General features: G+C 33.8%; 1 protein-coding gene across 1 annotated transcript; it reads right to left on the bottom strand.

Annotated features, from left to right (window-relative positions):
• Window positions 1-98: 98 nt before the first annotated feature.
• Window positions 99-18,867, bottom strand: LOC125052661 (neurotrimin-like). The gene is made up of 12 exons (XM_047653624.1): window positions 18,524-18,867; window positions 12,202-12,359; window positions 6,919-6,976; window positions 5,986-6,107; window positions 5,330-5,471; window positions 4,229-4,373; window positions 3,335-3,465; window positions 2,253-2,357; window positions 1,441-1,563; window positions 1,226-1,307; window positions 995-1,047; window positions 99-563 (listed from the first exon to the last, which is right to left on the bottom strand). The coding sequence occupies exons 1-12, from the start codon at window positions 18,657-18,659 to the stop codon at window positions 376-378; spliced, it is 1,443 nt and encodes a 480-aa protein (XP_047509580.1). The 5' UTR covers window positions 18,660-18,867; the 3' UTR covers window positions 99-375.
• Window positions 18,868-24,529: the final 5,662 nt, after the last annotated feature.

A 24,529-nucleotide genomic window follows, 5' to 3' on the forward strand; every position in this document is an offset into this window, starting at 1 on the left:
TGTTATTATTATTTATCAGGTGACTGCATTATGAAATAAACAAGATATTGAGGATAAACTTTGTTAAAACTATTTTGTCTTGTATTGAAAGGCAGATAAATTAAAATAAAACTTTATTTTATAAATAATATCCTGCGTCGTAAGTAATCAAATAAACTAATTTTCAAATCAACTCCAAAGTTAACAAACATGTACATATTCATTTTAACAATTTACCTTATTTAAAATTGACTTAAAATGCATTTTTAAATGAATCGATCATTATATATATCTAAAATTATTTACAATTAAATTTAGATTTTAGCGCGAAACATTTAATTCTAAGATTTCATAATCTGTATAATCATTCAAATTTAATGGAAGTTACTGTTTAATTCATCTCATTAAAAAGTAAAAGAGAATAGAACCTAATAAAATGGCGATAGCACTATGGCGCGCTGCGTTTGACGTATCGAGTCTTTCAAAAATGTGCGCTTTTGTTATATTGAATGCCTCTTCTTTTTGTGGTTCCTCTAAAGTCGGCGTTATATCTGTTTCTTCATAAGATGGCAATGTTCTACCAACTGAAAAATAAAAAATATATAATTTTATGTGTTAAAACTAACAATAAGGGTCTGTTTCACAATGGATGGATAAAGTACCAAATAGCTATGCAACACATAAATTATTTGGAAGATAAATTGTGCTATTTGACATTTCATCGGACTCATAAGTTTTGATGGACTTTATGTGACGAATAGCGCTATCTGACAGTCGTGAAACGCAACAATAGTGTTTATCCTACCAATAAGTAATAAGTAGCTTATTTGGAACATATGTAGAACTTATCCGTACATTGTGAAACAGACCCTTAGACTCACTATCAGCAGACCATCACACCTTAGAATTTATGTTATGAGGCTAACAAAATACTTTTGGTTATAATATTACCACAGTGTGTCGCTGCAGAATTTTATTTGTTAAAATAATATACAATGACTATTTTAATACGTACATCCTGGCTCAGTCGCAAAATGTAGAGTTGCTGAGGGCTTACTCCAACCAAATCTAAAAAACAAAACATGACTTAGTGTTGCCGTTGTCTAAGACAAAATCTGTTTAGTTTTTGTAGCTCTTTAAATATAATCAACATAAAGTTGCCAGTCAAATTAATAAATGAAAGATTAAACTTGCAAACGGCAACCCCCTATCAACTTTTTAAACGGTATTTAATATTGATGAATACCTGTTTCTCGAAGTAACTATCGCTTCGTAAACTGTGGACGGAGTTAAACCACGCACCATATACGAAGCACTATGAATCGGACCTAAAAATTAATAAACTAAACAACTCAAACAAAATTAAAAACTTATTAAACTATTCGTACATTTTCTTAAAGGATATTATATCATACTACAAGCATTAGTACATAATATTTGTTTACAAAAAATCCATTTTACCATCACTTGAATCGCCCGGAACAACGATTTTGCTCCACAGATTAGCGGGAGCGTTAGTTGTGAACGCATCGGGCTCTGTTGTTGATAGTCGTCCGTAGTATGGCCGCAGCCATAAGTTATATTCTGAAAGTACCGTCACATTAAAACATTCAACATGTCAAAATTAAAAACTAGTAAATTACAGACACATAAGTGTATTACTGACCTCCAACTTTAGGATTTACCTATATTACACATACACACACACAACATTTCATAAACAATATATCTATTATAAATTTTACGAATGTGAAGAATCTATAACCTATATACATATATATATATTCATGACCACGGATCTTCAACTGCTACCTTGCCGCTTTAGATCACCATGCATTTGGTTATGGGATCTTTATATGTGATAAAGTAAGATTAATGGAACAGGTAGAATAGCTATACAAACATAATATTAACTAACTAAATTAATAATTGTTTAAAAAAACTAAAAAACACGCTTTTAAAGCACATCAAATTAAAAAGTGAAAAATAATTCCTAATTTAGGCTGAAAATGGTAATGAACAAAAAATACTGGTATTATTGTGAAAAAGCGTGGGTTGCTCTATAGACGAAAAATATGGTGTTTTTTAGTTTTTTTAACTATTTTTTTTTTTCGGATTATTGCATTGTCATCGATCTTTGACAGGTGCGCAAAATTTAAATAAAATCTATCCGTTTGAAGTGGGTTAAAATCGATTCCGAAGGAGTCGGTTACATACATACAGGTGAAGCTAATATAAAGCGTGTAAAAATACGTAAATTCCTACAAACTTACCAATAATGGAAGAGTATGAATCGACCTCCCAGAAGAGAGTATATGTAACTGGGGTTGGTTTGTTTAACGAAGAATCCACTTTGAACGATGCCACGTTCGGGACACCTAAAGAAATATTTAAATAACTTTGCCTTAATAAGTGTTAGTCCGATTTTCCTAAAATTTGCATTCGTATCATTAAGCCAAGCTTCTAGAAATAATGAGCGGTAAGCGTGTTAAATGAAGACAATACTATGGTGCGTTTCGTTTGATTGTGATTGGTCTAACTGAAAGACGACGTTGCTTGGTCGGCATTTTTCCTTTACTTCCTATTAGGTGAAATTATGAATTTAGACAAGGTTTTTGAAATGAAACTTCTTTAGAATCGTGGTGATTTCAAACCGGATGCAACGGAAAAAGCGACAGTAAAAAGAGACAGACACATAAATTAATAGGATTTGGCGTGGGAGAGAGTGAGATAGGAGGCATTATACAGTGTATAAACTTTAAATTAGTGTGTATTTGATCATTTTCTGAAATAAAAAAAACAGATGTGAAAAAAATTAAATAAGTAAGTCAAGTAGGTAGTTCAATTATTAAATTAGATGAAATTTATCAATTTTATTTACATAATATCATTAATTATAGAAACTTTTTGAAGTGAAAACTTCTTACTACCTTAATTTAAAATTTTATTAATTTAAAGTTTATACACTGTATAATGCTTCCTATCTCATTTTCTCCCACGTTGGACTTGTGAATTTATTTCAAACTTTTATTATAGTAGTTCTTACCAAATAAAGATTGATATTAAAGTTATAAATTAAAATTTAACATTAAAAAATGTTTTTTTTAAAGAAAAGATCCTACATTTAGATAGAGAAAAAGTCTAATTTACATATTATAATTATAAAAACTTTGTTTTGAAGGTTTCACGTGTGAATTGGACACATGATTTTTTTTTTCGTTATGGTCTATTCTTTTTTTAAGCATGCTTCCTTCCGAAGCCCTTTTGCAGATTTTTATTTATTATATGACATAGCTTAGTACATGTTAGATCTAGTCAGTAAGTCTAGTTGAGATTATTAATAAATTATCCACACCCGTGAGCTTGAAAGATACATCGGCCATGCCTAGTTTGTTTTCCGCGCGGAATGTGAAGTTTCCGAGATCCGACTTTCGCACGGTTCGGAATATCAGCTGATGTAAATTGTCTTGTACCATCATTACCACTCTGAAAAAAAATAAGTCAAAGTAATGACGTGCATAGCTAATTAATATCGTATAATTTGAATAACGAAACTTAAATGCTAAGGTTTTGTGTCGAATCGTTGCGCTAAGTTGGACTCCCGTATGTGAAAAACGGATTATAAGTCATTACCTACCCTAAACCTTAATGCTGACATTATTAAACTAGAAAAACACTTTTAAAAAAAAAATTGCCTTGGTAATTTTACCGTGTTTTATTGTCACCGTGACCATGCACGCTGTAAAGCACGCGAAACGTCGGTTAAATTGAAAATTATGTAAAATAATTGTAAATTTATAATAAAACGTGTTTTTGTATGTCTAAAAGTTATGTCAATAAAAGACAATACTATTATTAAACTATATATCGCATATCTACATTGAAACTATTTTTAAATATGAAACACAGCAAAAATATCAAACATGTTACGATACATAATAGGCTACGATATAAAAAGCTTAGGACTTTGAAATGCATTGCATGCATGCATTAGTTGTGGGTCCACAGTGAAATGGGTGAAAAATACATTCACAAAATACGAAGGAAATAAACAGACAAGTAGACAGCAAGTCTAATATAAAATGTGGTTCGCCGCGGCCACCCACTCAGGGTCCGCAGGGGACCTTCAGGACAAAGAAACCTGGCAGGACCACAAAAGCGATGGGCTGACGACATAAAGGTTTCTGGGGAGAAAAGGATGAAGGAAGCAGCGAACAGTTAGAATTATTATTAATACAATTTATAATACCTATCATCCAATTTAACAGTCCTTCCATCTCTGAACCAGGTGGTTTTAGCTGGCGGAACTGCGAATTCCAGTTTCGCTGTCAAAACCGCCCGGAGACCAACCGCTGTGTGGACGAAACTCCGATCCGTTGTCACTACTGGTGCGTCTGTGATACAAATTATAATTAATCCCGCTTAATAATATTAATAATATACATACATAACGTAATAAGTATATACTAATTACAACTAGGTATTTGCTTATATACTTATTTTATACACCTGAAAAGTTTGTTTTTCTAGATACGCGATATTCTCCGCCACTATTGGTTCAAATTATGTGTTAGATGTTGCATTTAAATAAAATATTCTACAAATTAAGAAGAATAAAATGTGAAAGAGGAAAGATTATTTCTTTTGAGAGCTCCCGTTGCGTTTTTTATAATAAATCGTCTAACATTACGATCTAACCTAACTTAAGACTAATATCATCATCATCATCAAAGCCCCTTGTGAGCCTTAGCCTCCTCAAGTACACTTCACCATCGCAATATCTAGTGCTTCCAATTGCGAACCCCTATTGTTTCGAGATCCTTGACAACTCCATCCCACCAACGCAGCCTCGGTGTACCAAGTTTTCTCTTACCACCGGGTTGTAAGTTCAGTAACGAACTTGGGGTTCTGTTGTACGACATTTTGTGCACATGTCCCAGCCACTTGAGCCTGTTGTACTTTATGAATTGGACGATATGTTGGCGTCGTTTAGGATGTTATAAAGTTCTTCATTGTAGCGAATACTCCAACCACAGTCGTCGCAAACAGGACCAAATATTCTTCGAAAAATCTTCCGTTCGAAAAAAAGGAGAGAGATCTCGTCTTTCTTGCTTAGGGGCCAGGTTTTAGAACCATAAGGGAGCACTGGTCGCAGCAGAGACTAATAAGTATTGTAAAACTAATCTGCCTTTACTAAAACGGATATTTTACATAAAAAGTGTTTAGATACTTATTTAATAGAGACTATCTGTTCTCGTGTACTATTTCTTTCCACTTACCACTGTTTAACACTTAAGAGTAACGTTCTCAAGCAAATTATACGTCATACTATGTATCGCCATAGTCTTACCATGAATAACAACTCGTATTGCTGCTTTTATTGGATCGCCCACTCCGTTATTCGCCGTGCACTCATACACGCCAGCTAGTAAACGGTGTTCAGCACGGAATCGAATCCGTGACCTGTGTTCTAGCAGGGCCATTGGTTCACCCTGCAATAGCAACAACAATGTTTAAAGTACCGCAATCCGCGGCAAAGACGTTTCTGTGTCTGTTTATTTATGTTTTTATCCCCCAATTCTCGCTATGATTCTTCAACGGAGTCAGTGTACAAAAAATATTAACATATTTAGAGCAGTGCGACTCTCATCCCTGAGGTTATAGGATCGATTCCCGGCTGTGCACCAATGGGCTTTCTTTCTATGTTCGCATTTTAACATTCGCTCGAACGGTGAAGGAAATAATCGTGAAACCTTGCCTTAGAACCAAACAGTCGGCTAAGCAGGAGGCTGATCACCTACTTGCTATTAGATTGACAAATGATGATGAAACAGATATGGATATCTGCCTAGACCTAAAAAGGTTGTATTGCGCCACTGATTTATTATTATTAAATATATTTTATATAATATACCATAATTATCTCGGAATAAGCATGGTAATGCACCTATAGACGTCTTTGAATATAGAAATGAAGTCCTACGAGGCGTAATGCCTGGTACTTACATTTTTACTCCAGTCAACAATAGGTTGGGGAGTACCAGTGGTTTCGCATCCGATGTCGACGTAATCACCCTTACGGACCTCTACGAAACCTTCCTCTGGGATAGTCTTGATTGTTGGTGAGTCTAAAAAAAATATATTTATATTAAATTACGGCATTAAACTCGACAAGATTTCACGTGGGAGGGGTAGAATATATGGACCTAAATTACGCAGTATTTTCTCATTTATTTATTTCATCTTCATCTCATTCTCATCGCTTTACAAAAATCAAAATAATTTTTAATTATAAAACCAATTTAAAAAGTTTTGGTCCCAATAGCAGATTACCTTAATCTAGCTAATCTCCTCGCTGTATTGCGATACTTATTCTTTGAGCGAGGAAAGCACCAGCACTAGCAGTATTAGATTTAATGAAACAAAAGATAAAACATCCGGAGACGACGTCAGAATGTAAAGTTTAAGTAAACAAGCAACTTCTTTGTGATTTCCCTAGAGAAGTTATTGAAAACTTAGTAAATAAATGAAAAGGAATGAAATATTACTAATTAACTAAATAACACGGCAGAATGTTAATTAAGCCTTATTCAATGAACTTGTTTATTTTAAAATGCGTCTACGTGTAACATTAAATTAATTCAAACCACATTGAAAGGAAATTATTTATCTTCATACAGATGACTTAAAAACATAATACATTGCTTTATGATAAACTTACTTTAACTTAAACTTACTTTAATTAACTTTAACTTAATTTAATTTAATTAATAATAATAATAATAATAAACTTGACAATAAGCTTAAAGCTATGTATTATACTGAGAGACTGGTGCTTGAAAAAGGTTGGGAAAACCTGTAATTACAAGTCACCAGTCCCTCATGAACATAGTGTTGCAAAAAGTATTGCTAATTGGCAACTGCCATAATTATACTTACATTGTACTTCAACTGTGTGAGTCTGTCTAATAGGGCCCCAGGGTTCTTGTCTTATTACCTGTAGACACACACAAGGGGGTGGTGAGCAAGCGGGTCTTCAAGAACTCGGGTTCTTTTTACCAAGGGGATATGTGCGACGGCGGAGTCCATGTTTGCCAAGGAACAGAACCAGTCTGTTGCACAGAAGTTAACAAAGACGTTGCCTTTACTGAACGCTGTCTCCGACACTATCCACGTCGTTATATGTTCGCAGAGTGAGTTCAAAGTAGCAATATTGTGTTTATGTATTTCATATTATCTATTTTATTATTTGAAGCTAAAAACCTTAAAAAATATAATATAATAACTAAAATATACTATTAAAAGGAGTCCCTTTAGGCAAGGTTCCGAAGATACTGGCATCATTCCCCCTTTGAATAGCTAGACTAATTCTTTGTCCGAGGTAACTGCCAGTTCTTCGGTCTCCTGTGATGTCGACTAACCTTTTTGCTTTTTCCTTACAAAGCCTTATAGCGCTAGGACCCCACGGACCAAGGGTCTCGACACCGAATGGGACAAAATCATATTCGGAGCCTAGACCCCTGTATTTGCATGCTTTAGATTTTTCGCCTGTATCACAAGCCGCAGCTCTGTTGTTGGTTTTTATTATATTTTTTTTGTGACATTATTGGTTTAGTACTATAAGTATAGTGTATGTATTTTTTGTGAATAAATAATTATCTTATTTATTTATTGCAGGTAATTTATTATTTGTATTTCACGCTTAAATTAACTATTTATTAAATTTTAAAATATTTTGCTAATGTTGCTTGCAGTTTTTTGACTGATAGATAAACTTAACTCCGCAATCGGTACGTTTATACCCTCGCTGGTGCATCCATGGATTGTTCTATCTAATACGCGAATACATGGCATGATTTTGACCAGAGAAAACTGAAGACCAAAAGTGAATGAATGAGTCTATTTTTATGTATATAATTATGTATTTTCCGTCATTACCGAGGCATAACTTAAGGATTAATTACACAAAGCTTTATTGAACTTCCTCTTTAGAAACTTAATTGCTTCCGAAGCTAATGAAGTATTTACGAACGTACTTAAATGAGATCTTGCCAGACGCAGTTATGATGAGATATTTTGTTTAGAATATATAATATAATCCTACACAGCTTGTATATGTCTATGACTATACGATATACTTTGTAATCCCATATAAAAAGTTATTTCTGCAGTTTGATCAAGAAAACCGGATCGAAATTGCAAAATGATTCAGTTTTTCCTTGATTTATACACTAAACACTTATTGTATTCTTAATTTGAAGCTTCTATGTCTGCTAGTGCCATAGAGTTTTGATGATCAGTCAGTCAGTCAGTGACAACATTAAGAAATTTGACTAGTTACAATTCCTAAACTACTGGTCCAAATTGAATGAAATTCGACCTCGGTAACTGAAAATTTAGGCTTCTAATTTTATCAACAACGAAGTTATAGGGGGTCGAAAATTGCCTGAAATACATATACAATATACATATAGAAATGATATGGTACGGCCGTTCTGCTTCTTTGCTCGACTTGGCGTGCGCATTGCCTTATAGATGAAACACCAACAATCCGGAACTAAAAACTCTGCGCTAGCAAAGTTATTTCTACAACTAAGGATATATTATACAAGATTCAGCCTCTGGGGCAGGCCAGTCAGTGGTGAGACTAGACAAAAATCGCTTTATATTGGAGGGAGAGCAGCACCTTTCTTCCACCACAGTTTTTTTTTTTACTTGGGGAAAAGCATTGCGCATACCCTACCGCGGTGCGACTGCTTAGTGCGGGAGGGTTATGTGGGACTCGCAAATGTGCATACCCACTAAAACCCCAAGGCGCCACCAACCATCGCCTTAGGCGGGATGCGGTAACAGCAGAGCCTTATCCGCTTCCCGACATGCGATGCGGCGGTTGTGTCCGCCTCTCCCCGCCCATTGTTGATTTGTGAAGATACTTGACACAGCAAGTATCCTTCACAGATCGGGCCATACGCTTTTAGGAATAGCTAGGGGAGATCAGGTCCAGTGCTTGCAGGGATGGATCACCATCCCTTTAACCACAGTGTAATAATGTGTATTAACTTAGGCATTATGTAGCGTCGTTTTTTGTTGAATTGGCGTAAGGGCTAAAACAATGAATAGTAACTGTTGCTTCAACAATATCTTTTTTAAGGGAATTTTATTTAATTTTAGATCGTGCACCTTTCAAATAACCCCGCTACAGCTGGTAACAAAATCCTGAATATAGAACTACTCAAAAAGAAATTACAAATTCGAGTGCGTACACACATGCCCGAGAGAACTTAGAATAGTATTTAGAATTAAATAAGTTTTTTTTTTTAATATTTTACCTATGGTCTTTTAATCTGATTTAAGTAATATTGGATAGACTAAAAAAGGTACGTTCTTGTTGTGAAAAAAATCGAAATTGGAATTTCATTAACAATCCAAATTTTATTGTTTTGAGCAAGAGTCTGAACTATACCTACTCAAAGTGTATTTAATAAGTTCCCGCTTTTATCACAAAACGAAAGTACTCTATTGAGGTAATATATCTTACGTTAATAATATGGCTTACAACCTACAAATAACGGCTATACATATAACAAAATAACACGAAGTGAACATCCAAAAAAGAGTTAACAAATTGTTTAATTGTATAATTGGCTACCGGATCACAAGCAACCAATTATAGTGATGGGCACTTACCGATGTTTACTTTCGATAAAATGTTACGTTTTAACGTGTATTGTTTTGTATAATAAATACAGAAATAATAAAACACATAGTTTTATATAATTGGCTGTGAGCAATGTTAGCCTAGTGGCTTCAGTGTGTGACTCTCCCTGGTAGGTTCGATTCCTGGCTGAGCATCAATTGACGTTCTTTCTATGTGTGCATTTAATTTTCGCTGGAACGATGAAGGAAAAGATCAGTAAGGAAAAGATCGACGACGCTACTACGTCTTATTTAGGAAAGTATACGTTATAGTTAGGTTCGATGGCGGTTGTTGGAGGAATGTTCAAATAAATGAAACACTTTGTTCGAATCTAAGTGTGAACTGTCTTTAATCGTTTATAACAAGAGCTTAAGGGTTGCGACGCTAGACTTACCCAAACCGTACCTAAAATAAGTTCGTAAAACTAAGTGACGTTGTACATTCTCGAAACGAGAGTGTTATATTATAATTTATGTATGTTTGAAAAATAAAGAGCTCATTTATTACTACCAATGCGAACATTTTACAATTTATTGGTATGCGCTTTAAAATTATTAATATATATGTAACTTAACTGACGTTAGGTAACATAACTCCTCAAGAGACTAATTTAGTTTTAATTAACTTTTGCATAGAGAGGATTAGGATGACAGTGAAAAATGTTCCATTACCACTCATCAGTCAACAGTCAACCAAAGTCAAAAATCAATTAATGATATAGGTAACACAATGTACACTTATGAACGTCAAAAAAGGATGGACATATTGAAATCTGTTGAATAGTTATCGAATATGTGTTTGCCTACGTCTAAATTTTTTTCTTACTGATTTTATCGATACATACTCTACGGCTCTATTCACAAATTACTTAGTTAAGATCGAAGGGCGGTGCCCGTACAAATTAATTGTTCCTAAGATAGTGCCGCGTTTCGCAACTCTAATTGTAACGTTTGTTTACAGAAAAGCCTAAGCTATGACTCTTAGAATCGTATTTTTAGAAACAATTAAGGCCAAATTTTTATTTTAACGGAGAAGTATAAAGCCAACGATACAAAATCTCAATGTAGAAGCAATTGTAGGCTATGTTCACATGTAACGCGCGTCAACGCGCGATCAAATTTGAAGAGAGTTCAGATGATGAGCGCTAATGCGCGTTGCGAGAGTACTCGTCAGTCTAGTTCGGTAGAACGAGAAAATGGACGTGGAAGAGGCTATTATTTTGTGGTTATATTATAAAGAAAAATACAGAAAAAGAAAACGTACACATTGGGTTCATCCAATTTTGAAAAATAGACCCAGTTTGTTATAAATATAATTACGAAAATTAAAAAAATTACATGCGATCGCGATGAAAGCGCGCGCTCAACTGTACAGCATACGGACATTACATTAATATCAAAGCGCGCGTCAACGCGCGATCACCTGCGTCTAGAGACTTCTTCTCTGAGCGCCGCGTTGACGCGCGCTCATGTGAACAGTTGTATGAAAATACCACAATGTCTAGTCGCGCGATTTGAAAACGCGCGTCAAGTTTTTGCCATCTGAACATAGCCGTAGAGTCAAATTACTGGACTTATTTATTGAATATAGAGACTAGAGGCCCTTCCCGGCTTCGCACGGGTGTATATTTTTTTTAAATTTTTCGTAGATATTGATATGTTCTTTAATATTGTGGAACAAATTTTTTTTTACCATCATCAATAGTTGTCGTAGCGCATGCGATGTTAGATTATATTTAATAGGCATTTTTTTCTTGGGTAACATTATTGTAGTTTTAGTAGGAATCCTTATTTTTTTTCTTGCAATTAAAAGCCTATATGAATCAGTGATAATGTAGCATTCAAATGGTGAAGGAATTTTTAAAATCGGTCCAGTACTTTTTGAGCCATTTCGTTACAAATATACTTATATACAAATCTTTCCTCTTTATAATAGTAGTATAGATAATAGCAGAGTATTAAAAGACAGACAGACATGGTTCTAATTTAACACAAACCAAGCAAGACGCCAGCAGATCAAGCGACGCAAGTGGAAATGGATAGGCCATAACTCCGAAGAGATTCCAATTACATCCCAAAGCAGGCGTTTGATTGGAACCCGAAAAGAAAGCGAAAGCGTGGCCGTCCCAAGCAAACTTGGCGTCGCACAGTGCGTTCGGTATTTTGTTAAGACGGGTAACAATAATACCTAATATTTACAAAATACTAATCAATGATCCCCATGATAGCTCAGTCACCAATTTGCTCCAGTTCAAACAATTTCTATGACTCAAAACTTAGCGATTGAGTGGCGTAAAGTTTCTTGCCAGTTCTTATTGCCCGCTCTACGCCCTTGACTTGCGAATTGGTAGTAAATGTAAATTTACAATTAATTTAACTTCTTTTTTGACGTTCATTATTGTACTTGTTTACCTATATGAATAAAGATATATTGAGTTTGAGTTCCTTTAAAACGTAAAACTCAAAGACTACTGGTAATAGTCTATTAATTATGAGTAGACAACAAATAAAAAAAAGATTAAGTACCTCGCAAGTGTAATCAGCGGTATCCTTCTCATTGAGTTGCTCAATCTGCAGACTGAAGTTGGAGTACATCCTCGTCCTGGGCGGCATCAGGTGATGAGGCACCTCACTATCGCCCAGTAGTTCTTTGTTTTTATGCCAGCGAACGCGTAGTTTCGCTTCTGGAAAAAAATAAATTTGACAATATGTATTTGTGTAAGAACGCTCCGAAAAATACTTTAGAAGTAGGTACTTTTGTGTATATATCTACAGCACAGAAAATGTTTTTTTGACTGTATTAAAACCACTGAACTCCTTTAGCAAATGTGTAAGTACTTGATGTGATCTAATTTACTTGAAACGCTCTCCGAAAAATGCTGTCTAATTAATATTCTAATGGAAAGAAAGAAGAATGGCAGTTTTACACATTAGGCATCTTCTAGCGTCTCTCTAGCGTCAATATGGCGATACTGCATGTTAAGCACTTTCTGATATCCAACATCTTTTGATCAGGATCAAAGCATGGTTATGCATCTCCTCATTCACCTCAAGATCGGAATTTCTTGAACTGACACGAATTCGACGTAAAATGATGCGTAGTTTGATCAACAGATGGCACCATATGGTTTTTGCATTCGTAAAATTAATTAATTAATTAATTGTTATTCGACAACTTATCCGATATTTTATTGCTTATTCTGCTATTCGGGACGGAAACAAATCCAACAAATCAAAAACCATGTCAATCGGTCCAGCCGTTCTCGAGTTATAAGTGTTGTAACAAACACGACTTTCTTTTATATATATAGATATAAGATATATATATATAATCTGTATATTATAGTAAACTTATTTATAATGTAATTGGCGAGAAGAATCTGTGGCGTAACTCGCACGAATCGTCTCGCGTGTCTGTGGTTGGAATCAAGATGCTGTTAATTCTTAACGCAAAAATTCAAACGATACTATTCTATATAAAAAAACAATTTAATCGTAAATTATTTATCCTAATTCGAACTCTAAAATCCTTTTGTTAATGGTATGTTACAATATACATATTTATAATAAGTAGTTAGTAGGTACGGCTTTCATGATCGTTTTTGTCTTGTTTAAATTAGGCATCGTTAGGTCTAAATTGCGTCATCACATTTAATGACGACAGAAAAATTATCTTTGTTCTGTTCGACACCGGTAATTTTGTCTGTATAATACTGGTAATCACGACCTTACCGAAGTTTTCATTTTGTGACCAAAATCACTTGACAAAAAAGGAAAGAGACTGGAGGGGCTGGAGACAAAAATAGTTATTGTCCAAAACTAAAAGCGTTATGTACGTTTTTGTCAGTTTGAGTTTTGAGATAAATTAAGCTACCTAGACAACGCGGAATTCATTCGATACATTGTACAACAGCATGTTACCATATAATCCTGGTAGCAATAATCTTTTACTCATTTTTCACTTAGACTTTTTTTTTTATGGCTCTTGCACGGTTTGTGCATTAGCCAGCGTCAAGTATAAGATTTTTATAATTCGTGCTTGCCTTAGAAATTCGACCGTGTCCTCCATGTACGGTTTAAGCACTCGCCCGGTACCGCACAACCCTCCTAAAGGCCGAGAACAAATTTAAATTAAATTAAAACTTGCCCTCGAACCGGGAATCGAACCCGGTACCCCTCACCTAGCTGCCACTTAATAAGACCGCTAGGCTATGAGGCCCCCCTTATAACCAGCGGCACGTAAGTCTAGCGCTGGCCGATACGTGGAGGGGATTGCTGCGCATGTGTACTGTCGCGCGGGGGACAAAATGCGACTGGAGAGCCAATCGACGCTCTTCATTCCGCTAGCCCCCCTCAGGTACCTTATTTTTTACTTCTGCGCAATAACGGTCAGCGCTAGAGTTTCGTGCCGCTACTTATACTTAGACTTATTCACAAAATTCCGAAAACTATAAATGGCGCCAAAAGCAGCTAACATCGCGCATGCGCTAAGTTTTGTCATTACCACAGCGCCTTGTTGTGACTTTTAATATATCAACTAGTCTGTGGTCGATCGATAAAATTTGGCGAAATAATGTCTTACTACTTGTTCTTATTTTAATTAATTATAGAGAGGGCGTGGTTATGAATTTGAGAATTTTTAAGTAAGATACGAATTATATAAAATATATTAGTTTATTATTCAAATAAGATCATTATATTATTGAAAATATGTCATTATGTATTACTATAATTAATAATACCATTAAAAATTTAAGTAAGTTTCATACTTCGCATGATAGAATTAAACTATTATTAAATAAACAAATATAGCCTTTATTGACAATCTTGTAAGTAACATTTTATCTTATTTCTACTTAGTTATGAATGAAAGTTAGTTAATGTAAATATTATCATATTATTTCCTATTAGACACCGGTTTCTTGATCGTCTTGCTTTTCAGCATAGGCCTCTCCAAGTGTTCTCCACAAAGATCTATCTCTTGCTTTCCTCATCCATGTCGCTCCTGCCACCTTTTTAATATCATCTTCCCAACTACGATGTTGTCTACCTTTAATTCTCGTTTTATGTCTAGGGCACCATTCCATAACTTTGGCCATTTTTCCGTGTTACTTATAAAATGCCTAGCCCATTTAACCTATAATTATGTTAAGATAAAACTATTATGATTTACATAAATCTTAAAAAAATGCACCAAAGTTAGCATTATTATGTAGAAAGCGTTTAACTACGAAGTTTTATACGATTAACATCCCGATAAAGCATCAAAATGAATTAATAGAGTTTATTCAAAAGCGATTGTCATAATAGTTACAGCATTGTCCATAATTGTCTAGACAGCGTATATAAAGACGAAACAAACTTCTATTATTAAATTGAACGTGTTAATATAGGAAGAAGTTGATATATTAGATTGAGCGGGTCCCTTCACAATTGGTATACAAAGATCAAATCTACAAGCTTCCTGTGCAGTAAACTTTGTACAATTTGTGGATGTATGAAACACTGTGCGTAGCTGAAAATGGATGTGTTTATTTAACAATTTACCTTTTTTACATTACGTTAATCTTTCACTCTGTAAGTAAAAATATATGATACATATTACCTTTTATCTTTAAACTGCTCGGTAATAGATAAAAGGTAATGCATAGATAAATGCTTTACTATTAACAACATTTTCTACGGTTAAATATCGAATAAATACCAAATTTACTATAATATTTAAAATTTTATATGAACGCTAAATCGACTTTAAAACCAATTTCTATATAATAAGTATGCTTTGCGAGATAAGAGTGATTGTACATTTGAAACTTTATCAGTTACGAAGAGTTCTTTGAAACTCTGGAAAAAATGTAATAGTGTTTTTACTTAATTTATCTAGTGCTATATTGTAATAAATAATAATAAGTAACGATAATAATATAAGTCTATGACTGTCGAAATGGGATTAAGGAACTCGTTAAAAAAATATCAATAAAATACATGGTCAGACATTACGAAATAACCCAATTAGGCGAAATTTCGTTATAAAATTAAAGAATAAATAAAAATAGCCAATATTGAAGTACTATTATTACATTAAGTTTATGTTATTATTGTATATCATATTAGTACACGACCTACAACGAGGCCAGCCTCCTCCAAATTCTTCCACTTCTTATCTTCGCTACTATTTTTCAGTTTTATTTTTATTTCATATTCCCAGGTTTCTGGTGGGCTCTCCTTTTTCTTCCACCAAGCGATTCTAAGTAAGGGTCTTTTTGAACCATCTGTCACAAATCACAAACGCGGGAAATGTGACTGGCTCATTTCCTCTAAAACTTTTATAAATGGGTTACTACATCTGTTATTTGTAAGGCGTATTATACTGTTTTTCACGTTGTCTTTAATGTTGAACTTATATTATAATATATATTGTACATCCACCAGTTCTTATAATTGATCTTATTTTTACGGCCCTGCCTGCTGGCCTAGCCTATTGGCCTAGCTTCTGGATGTGAACACAGCACCAAACCAATAATTGTATAGTGTAAAGATACCTTCTCCATCCTTCTTATTTAGTGTAAACATTTTGATCGGATACTTTAATGAATTATTACCGGTACGTGTCGGACACAAAAATGTACCGCTTTTGTGTAGCTGCCTTTTGTTTGGTTAGCGTAACTGATTGTTGACGGATTATGCATTTTATTTGACTTTATTGTTTGTTTTATAGAGCAGATTTTAGATTTTAGCATAAATTTGTGGGTATTTATTGATGTTTGACAAAATATTATTTGTAAATTGTACGAGTAATTAATTTCACACTACAATAGTATGTAGAAATATATATTATAAAGACAGCCACTTCTAGTATTTTTTAAAAAAATCCTTGATCTTTTACGAAGGATTTTATGGAGAGTAAAATTGGATTTTTTAAAATTGTTATATGCTATTCAGTAGGTACTTTTGTTACGGAATATCGAACAGGCTCTGTGGGGTATCATAGCATAATGTTCTATACGTAGCTTTCCTCGCTGTATTGCGATACTTATTCGTTGACAGAGAAAAGCACCAGCTCTAGGGTCATCGGTACTATCTACCAGGCGCCAACTTAAGTCTTTAAGTCATATGTCTATACCTGGAGAGTAGTCTATACCTACTCGAACTGGAAGTTGAATATTTGAGCCGTTTATTATGATATTTTTAGTTAAATTTTGCCATACATAAGCTGTAAATAGATAAATAAATAAAGTGTCTCTCGACTCTACCAATTGTAATTAGAGAGTCATAATTTTCAAACTATTCCCAAACCATTTTTCTTCCCAACGCGCAAGATACTGAGCCTTACGATAATCAAATCATATTAAGTGGTATACTCTATACCAAATGTAGATAATATAAAAATTAACATAATTTCAATTTGTTTTTATAGTCTATGGTAGATCGTTGCCATGATATAGTCACTATAATTTAATGTAAATATTGATTACGTACACCTACGCACATAATTATAATAAACGTAACTAAAAAAGAATTTTTACACTGTTTTTGGATTGCATTCGTGGTTTATTAATTCGCTGGGATCGAATCTAGGCGGAATTGTTGACTTATTATTTAGTTTTTATGTATTTCTTACTAAAAGTACAAGTGACCCACCACGCATATTGTCAACCAATGAGCATTATGGTGGTACGTTGGGTACTTCTAGAAGTATTCATACCGTAGCTGTGTTTTAAACCCGTATCAAAAAAAGGAACGTCACCGTCCTGGTAATGCTAGTCTAAGCAGCTGTTGTCAGAATGTCTCCTTATAATGAATTAGTATTTAAAATAAAAATGTATCTAGGACTCGTCCAACTCCAGGCCAGGTAAAAGCCCGTGGGAGTGTGGTGTCCATAGGGGAACTTTCTAAATAACCTTCGAAAGGCGAAAGTCAAGTTCAATACGCAGACTTCTTCATAGACATAGTCCATCCAGGGCATGGGCCAATAGAAATTTGAGTCACCGGTTAGGTGAATTTCAAATAAAATAAAAATATTAACTACTAAACATTCTCTGACCATGACTGATGAAACTGAAATTCGTGTATTAATCCGCTAAGGAAGTTTTGATTAAATTATGAATCTTAAAGATATCTTGCACATTATATGGTAGTTTTATAGAAACTGGGTAAAATCCAGGGTAAACGGCGCGTTCCACGTTAGGGAGTGGACGGGTATTTCGACTGCTGAAAAGTTGCTGCATTTGGCACAAGACACGCTTCACGATACTGATGGCCAATCTCCAGTAATAGAGAGGCAGCAAAAGAAGAAGAAGATAGATAATAATAATAATTTATTTTCTCCCACATAACATTTGCAACAAACAATAAGATTACAGTTGAGAAGGTATTGGCAGACTGCTTTCCAAGATAAGTAAGAACCTGTACCTAATATGGATAAACAGGCTTCCATTCCACAGCAAAGTCATATTGAGTGGTATCAAAAAGTACATACATATATGGGTATGGCAAACAAATTAATAAAATAAGGAAAGAAAAACAAAACAGTCAACTAGTTAGAAGAGTTTATTGCCAGTTCTTCTCTTCCGTTCTACGCCCTTGATTTGAGAACTGGCACTAAATGTAAAATTAGAAGCATTTTAAATACATTTCTTTTTGTGACGATCATAAGTGTACAATGTGTTACCTATATGATTTAATGATTTTTGAATTGAATTTGAAGTCTGCCTTGCGATTCTGTAACTCACTTTTCGAACTCACACAGCGGTTTTCGCAGTGGCGGTCGCGAGTGAGTGAGAAAAGTGAGTTACAGAATTGCAGGGCTGTTCTAAATTGTCTAAACACTTAGTAAATAATCACTTACCCGAGTCGTCAATGTAACACGGCAGCAACACAGTATCATTTTCGTATGTTTTCACAACAACCGGAACGCTCTTGAAAACTTTCTCACATCCCACACATGTTATAAATAAAATAATAATTTTCCCAGTCATATGCATTTTGATATTAAATTATTATTATTATTATTAATAAAGCAAATCAACAAATGCACTATACTATATTTATTTTTAATATTTATTATTTACAGTTTATTGCCGACTGCCGTTTCCCGCGTATTTTTAAAGTCCAGCTACAAGTCTTTTAGGTTTAATAATAAATTATTATTAAATGTCTTAAATTATTTTTATCGGTTTTTAAATTCAGAAATCATGTACTGATACGCGCGCGCAGTTGAGGGAACAAAATACGTATGCTCCCGAGCATTTATTGGCGTAAGGCGTTGACATAAAGCTTTTGATACACATGGTTATTGTTTATATTATGTATTATGGAATACTAATAATAGTAATTATGAAAATATACTTGACAAAAATTTTCCCAATCCCAGAGTTTAATTTAACGCAAATTAGAACCTAGGAAAAAAAGTAATGTTGAGAGATTTATAAGAGAATATTTTTTTTATACGTATGTGTTTTGATGAATATCTGTGTGGGTTTTGGAACAACACGCAAATACATAGTCAAAACGTTAAGACATAGACACACTGTACTCGTTGCACCCGCAACTTATTAATCCCGTCAATTAATTGCTTCACCTTTCAGAAGCCGGTGCTAGATTAGTCACAGACTGGAGACGTTCTTGTTTTTAAAGTTTGTATCCTTTAATGTTACCAATCTTATTTTATAAGAAATTACGTCATGTTGAGTGTAACTTTGAAAATTTAATTTATGAGATAAAATATTTCGTAGTTTAGGCTCTCCCACTACAGTTAATAATAATTGCAACGACCTAAATTAAAATAAAAAGTGGTCATAGACTAATTTATTTAAAATGAAGATAGAAAAAAGAAAATTATTTATTTAGTGATATTACAATTTTTATAGTTAATAAAATATGTTGTATCCATTTAAATGCGTAAACCTATTTTTCACTTCATTACCTTCCAACGATTGTCATTAATAAAATTTACATATCTTAAATGTGTTGATTAGATTTCGAGTATGATACCTGCGGGCGGCCAATATCGGTGTGTTATTGAGAAATATTTATTATTTCCTGTATCGATATTTTTTTCTCTCACGTCCGATAACCAAAACTTTATTCTAAATTACTACGGGTAAATTTTTAGAGATAGTGACTTAATCTTAGTAACAGAAACTACACGCACGATAATTAAACTTATTTTATTAGCATCGGCTCTCCCATGGGGGACAAACACAAAATAAAATTGAAAGTAGAACCTTGGTATATATACTTATTTCTTAAATAACTTTTTATTATATAAAGGTATATTTAGTAGTACTTGCAGACATTCTATTGTTTGTGGACATTCATAATTTATTGACTAATAGCTGTTCTTTTTTAATTCATATCTAAATAAAGTTTATAGATTTATTCTGTGAAAAGCTAAAGAGACAGGCTTAGAATGTCCACGACCCAATAAAGATTTTACCTATTGATTAAAGGATAATAAAGGACTTTGTTACTAAACTAAATTATTTACAAATATTATTACTCTTTTTTGAATAGCTATTTTACCTAACCTTTTCGAATATCATCTTTCAAATCTTTTATGATTCAAATATGTAACGACTCGTCGATAAATACCATTGTGCAACGGCACGGACAAAATTGACCAATTCATGACAATGGTAGATTGACAGACATTCAAAGTTGATTGACCGTCTAATCTGGATATTTATTACCGCCTAGCCATCATTAACGTATGAAAACCCCTTTATTTCTGTATTTCAAAAAATCAGAGTAGGAAGGTCAAATAGTCTTAGACAAATATCTATCCTATCTATCCGATGCGAAAACCGCTGTGTGAGTTCGAAAAGTGAGTTACAGAATCGCAGGGCTGATAAAGGTCCTTATCATAAAACGTCAACCAAACTTAAATCTAGTTTCAAAAGCTGTCAAACCATTTTTACTGTATACAGAAGTTTGGCATAATATTTGAAAGCGCTCAAGACTAGATTGTGACTTAAGATTCGAATTAGAATATGGACTATAAGGTTATTAATTTTTTTTGGCGGCATATAAGAGTTATTGCTGTCGAACATGAGGTTAAGTTACGTAGTCATAAAACGGTTTTGTAAATAATACATATTACCATATTATTATGTAATCGTCATCATACTAAATAATTTATGTATTGAATGTAGTCAAGTAGTGGGTCCGCGAAAAAGGGTTTTTAAAAACTTAAAGTTAAAATGAGTACAATCGGTCCGATTTGAGGTCCGTTTAATACTAAATATTACAAGTGTTCTATTATATTTATATCCTATTCTTAAAGGCCTACGTGACCGTTGTGCTGACACATTGTTCTCACGCTCTACAAGGAAACGTTACTTAGTAAGAACTAAGAGTGGTTCGTAAATCTTGTAAGAGTGGTTCGTAAATCATGTAACAGCACTTCGGCTATTGAAATATAAAGGATCTTTGTACTACTATGTTGCAATGGTTTTTGTTTATATAAAATATAATTATCCTATGATGGTGACACACGGGATTATATAACTCCTCCCTCCTTAAGAGCGAAATTATCAGGGGATTGCACATGCAAATTCTGATTATTTCGCCACTGCAACATATTAATAATCTTATTTTTTTATAAAAAACACAACAATTAGCAAAATACAATAAAAGAGTGCCTAAACTAATGCTTTTCACTTTCACTGAATTGCCCATTTCACTATCACTATCTATGTTAAGTTGTTTCAGCATGTAAGACATGTGTTGCAGGTCACTAAGGTCCATTCCTTGTAAGTTTACTGGATTCTGATTTTCCTTAGAGTTCACTGGTGGCTGTAACTCCAGCAGCTTAATGGATGGGATACGTTCTGATGACATATTTTCGGTATGAACACTGTTGATGTAATTGATGTTGAGATCGCAGGGTTAATCTATAGTAATTATATATGTTCCCTTTATAGAGTTTCGGCTTATCTCATTTTTGCAATTCTTTTGAATAATGATTTGATTACGGGTGTATAATATTCATCTATTAGTTGATATTTTTTGTACCTTTACCTCTTCTATAATTACTGTATTCTGGTAACAGTTGGATGGGTTTTCCTTGAAGGTCATCAACTCCTCAATGGATGTCGTTTCAGGATACGGTGCCCCTGTTTTCTTGTGTGCAGAGATAATTTTCCTCAGAGACTTGTTTGCAAGGCTGTATAAGCGGTAAGTATGTTACACCTTTCACCAGGATATAGGGATATTTAGGAATGATTATTAAGGTTAGGTTTTTAGGGTCATGAAAGATAGGTAAGGGTAGGTATTTTATTATAACTATAAGTTGAATTGGTTATTAAAGCTACCTCTAATACAAAAGTTATTTTCCTGTCTATCTAATAATATGTATGATTTAATATTAATCGTATCTTTCTAATTCGCTTATTTTTATATAAAGCGTTCTAAAATTACTTACAAAAAGATTATATAAACTTAAAACATATAGTATAGTAGAGTATACTGCATTATTTTCTTTAGTACTTATGTCTATTAAAATTTTTTTTTACACGTTTTAGTTTTTCGTCCATAATTTTTTTGAGTTATTGTGTAATATTTTCTGATGAATTAATGAGTCCATCTAACATTTTGAAAACAACTGTTAAACGCTTGTTTGTGGAAATTTTGTTGATTACCTAATTGATTTATTAACTGTTCATATCGTTGAGCATCTTCCTGATCTAAGTTTCCAGTTATCATTTTAATAATAGAACCTAGAGGGTTCAATATTCCTCTTCGTACTCGGTGTGAAGGGATTATTTGCCTAATCTTTTCAGTAGTTATTCTTTGCAAATACTCTACTTGTTCCCTAATTCCTAAAAATTCTTTAAACTAAGGCTTATCATCACTTACTATCTTACTAAAATTACTATATTTCCTATTGTTATATCCTAATTCCATCAGTAGGCCATTTAAATCTAATACCTTAAAAATAAGCCAGTTATCCTGTTGGATGAAGGCTGTTCCCTGTCTTACGGATCCCTGGATTGTTTTCAACCTTTTGAAGTTGAAGGCCCAAGCTGGGGCTCGTGAGTGTCATCATGATCACTAAGCACCACCTTTGAAGGTCGTTTTATGTTTTTAATTTTTACCTTTTTGTGTTTACCTCTAATTGTAATAGGGATGGTGTTTCTTTCAGGTTTTCCTGTAACTATGGCCTTTTCAAAACAAGGTTTGTCCTTACTTCTGCGAGTGTTTATTAATTTTGTGTAAATTGTTTTCCCTTCTGGCAACGGGACGTCGGATTCGCCACCGCGTTTTTCTTTAGAGTTTTCCTTAAACGTTAACATTTTATCAGATATGTATTTGTATAAAACTTTTATTCTTTTGGCGTGATCTTTAATTAATTTTTGCAAGTATCGTTTCTCGAAGTCTATATTGAATGCGTTTTCAGAATCTACATGGCCAAACACTACTTCAAACGGTGTTAAAGTTGTTACAGTATGAATCGCATATGCCATGATGAGTGATATAATAGATGCGGCGTCGGTACATTGTTGTTCGTATTTTGTCAGTCTGTTAATTTCAATTAAGGTGGAATGAAAACGTTCAACTATTCCCATTGAATTAGGGTTCCTAGGCGTGCCGATATGTATTTGGATTTTATAGAGTGACATCATTTCTCTCAATAGATCGTTGTTGAATTCAGTACCAGGGTCGCAGCTTATTTTCTTAGGTATGCCGTAAAATGAAAAGTATTTTATTAGTGCGCGGATAACGTCAGGTGTGCCGTTACTAGGAATTTCAATTGCCTGTCTTAGTTTGTTAAAAGCGTCAACTAAGGTGAGGTATGTTTTTCCTTCGATACTAAATATATCTATAAATAATTCCTGGAATGGGGCATCTTGCGTTTGAGTTAACTGTAAATATGGTTTCAAAGGCTTTCGGTCATATTTCATTTGTTTACAGGCTTCACAAGAATTAATTACTGCTGATATAGTTTCTTTCATGTTATTCCAAAAGAAGTGTCGCCTGATGCGTGTAAAAGTTTCTTGAATATCTCTGTGACAGGTTTTTCCGCGATGAAATTTCAGAATAATGGCATTCTGTTCATTTTCATCGTCAATAAAAACGATTCTTTCCGTAGACTCATAAAATTGAATTGATCCACCTTTAAAAAGCCTAATTACCATGTTGCTGAATTGTTTGCGATGTTCCGTATATCCGAAATATATAAAATATTTCTTTTTGGGTTTTATGTATTCTTTCAGGAATTGTTTGATTAAATAATTACACAATTACTCAATAATTATAGCTCACAGAATTTGATGTGAATCTAACTTATAATTAGGTACACTTACTTTAGGGGTTGCAGAATTTCATGCACTAACCTACTTACTTCTATGTTTCTTTAATTTACTTATTACAATTTACGTTTATACGAATTTAACTCTAACAAAGTCTTAAAACTATCGTTAAGATGAGAGATGTCGATCTCAAAATAACAAAAGAAAAGTGGAGAGGGCTGGATTTGAAAGGTGAAAAGGTGACTTACCAGTACATCGCTGCCTCAACACTCGCACAAAACACCCTTAACGCTTTTGGATTTGCGTTCTTGACAAATTTATTTGTTCTTTTGAATAGCCGTTTTTAGCAATCGCGACGTAGTTTCCCCTTTTTAGGTAAGCAGAATTTGATGCTCGAACCGATAATTGAGAAGTACGTGCAGCTAGAGCGACTATCCTGTCCTCAGCGCCAGTCAAGTAGTGGGTCCGCGAAAAAGGGTTTTTAAAAACTTAAAGTTAAAATGAGTACAACCGGTCCGATTTGAGGTCCGTTTAATACTAAATATTACAAGTGTTCTATTATATTTATATCCTATTCTTAAAGGCCTACGTGACCGTTGTGC

Source organism: Pieris napi, chromosome 9 (assembly GCF_905475465.1).
Source record: "Pieris napi chromosome 9, ilPieNapi1.2, whole genome shotgun sequence".
Classification (NCBI taxonomy): Eukaryota; Metazoa; Arthropoda; class Insecta; order Lepidoptera; family Pieridae; genus Pieris; species Pieris napi.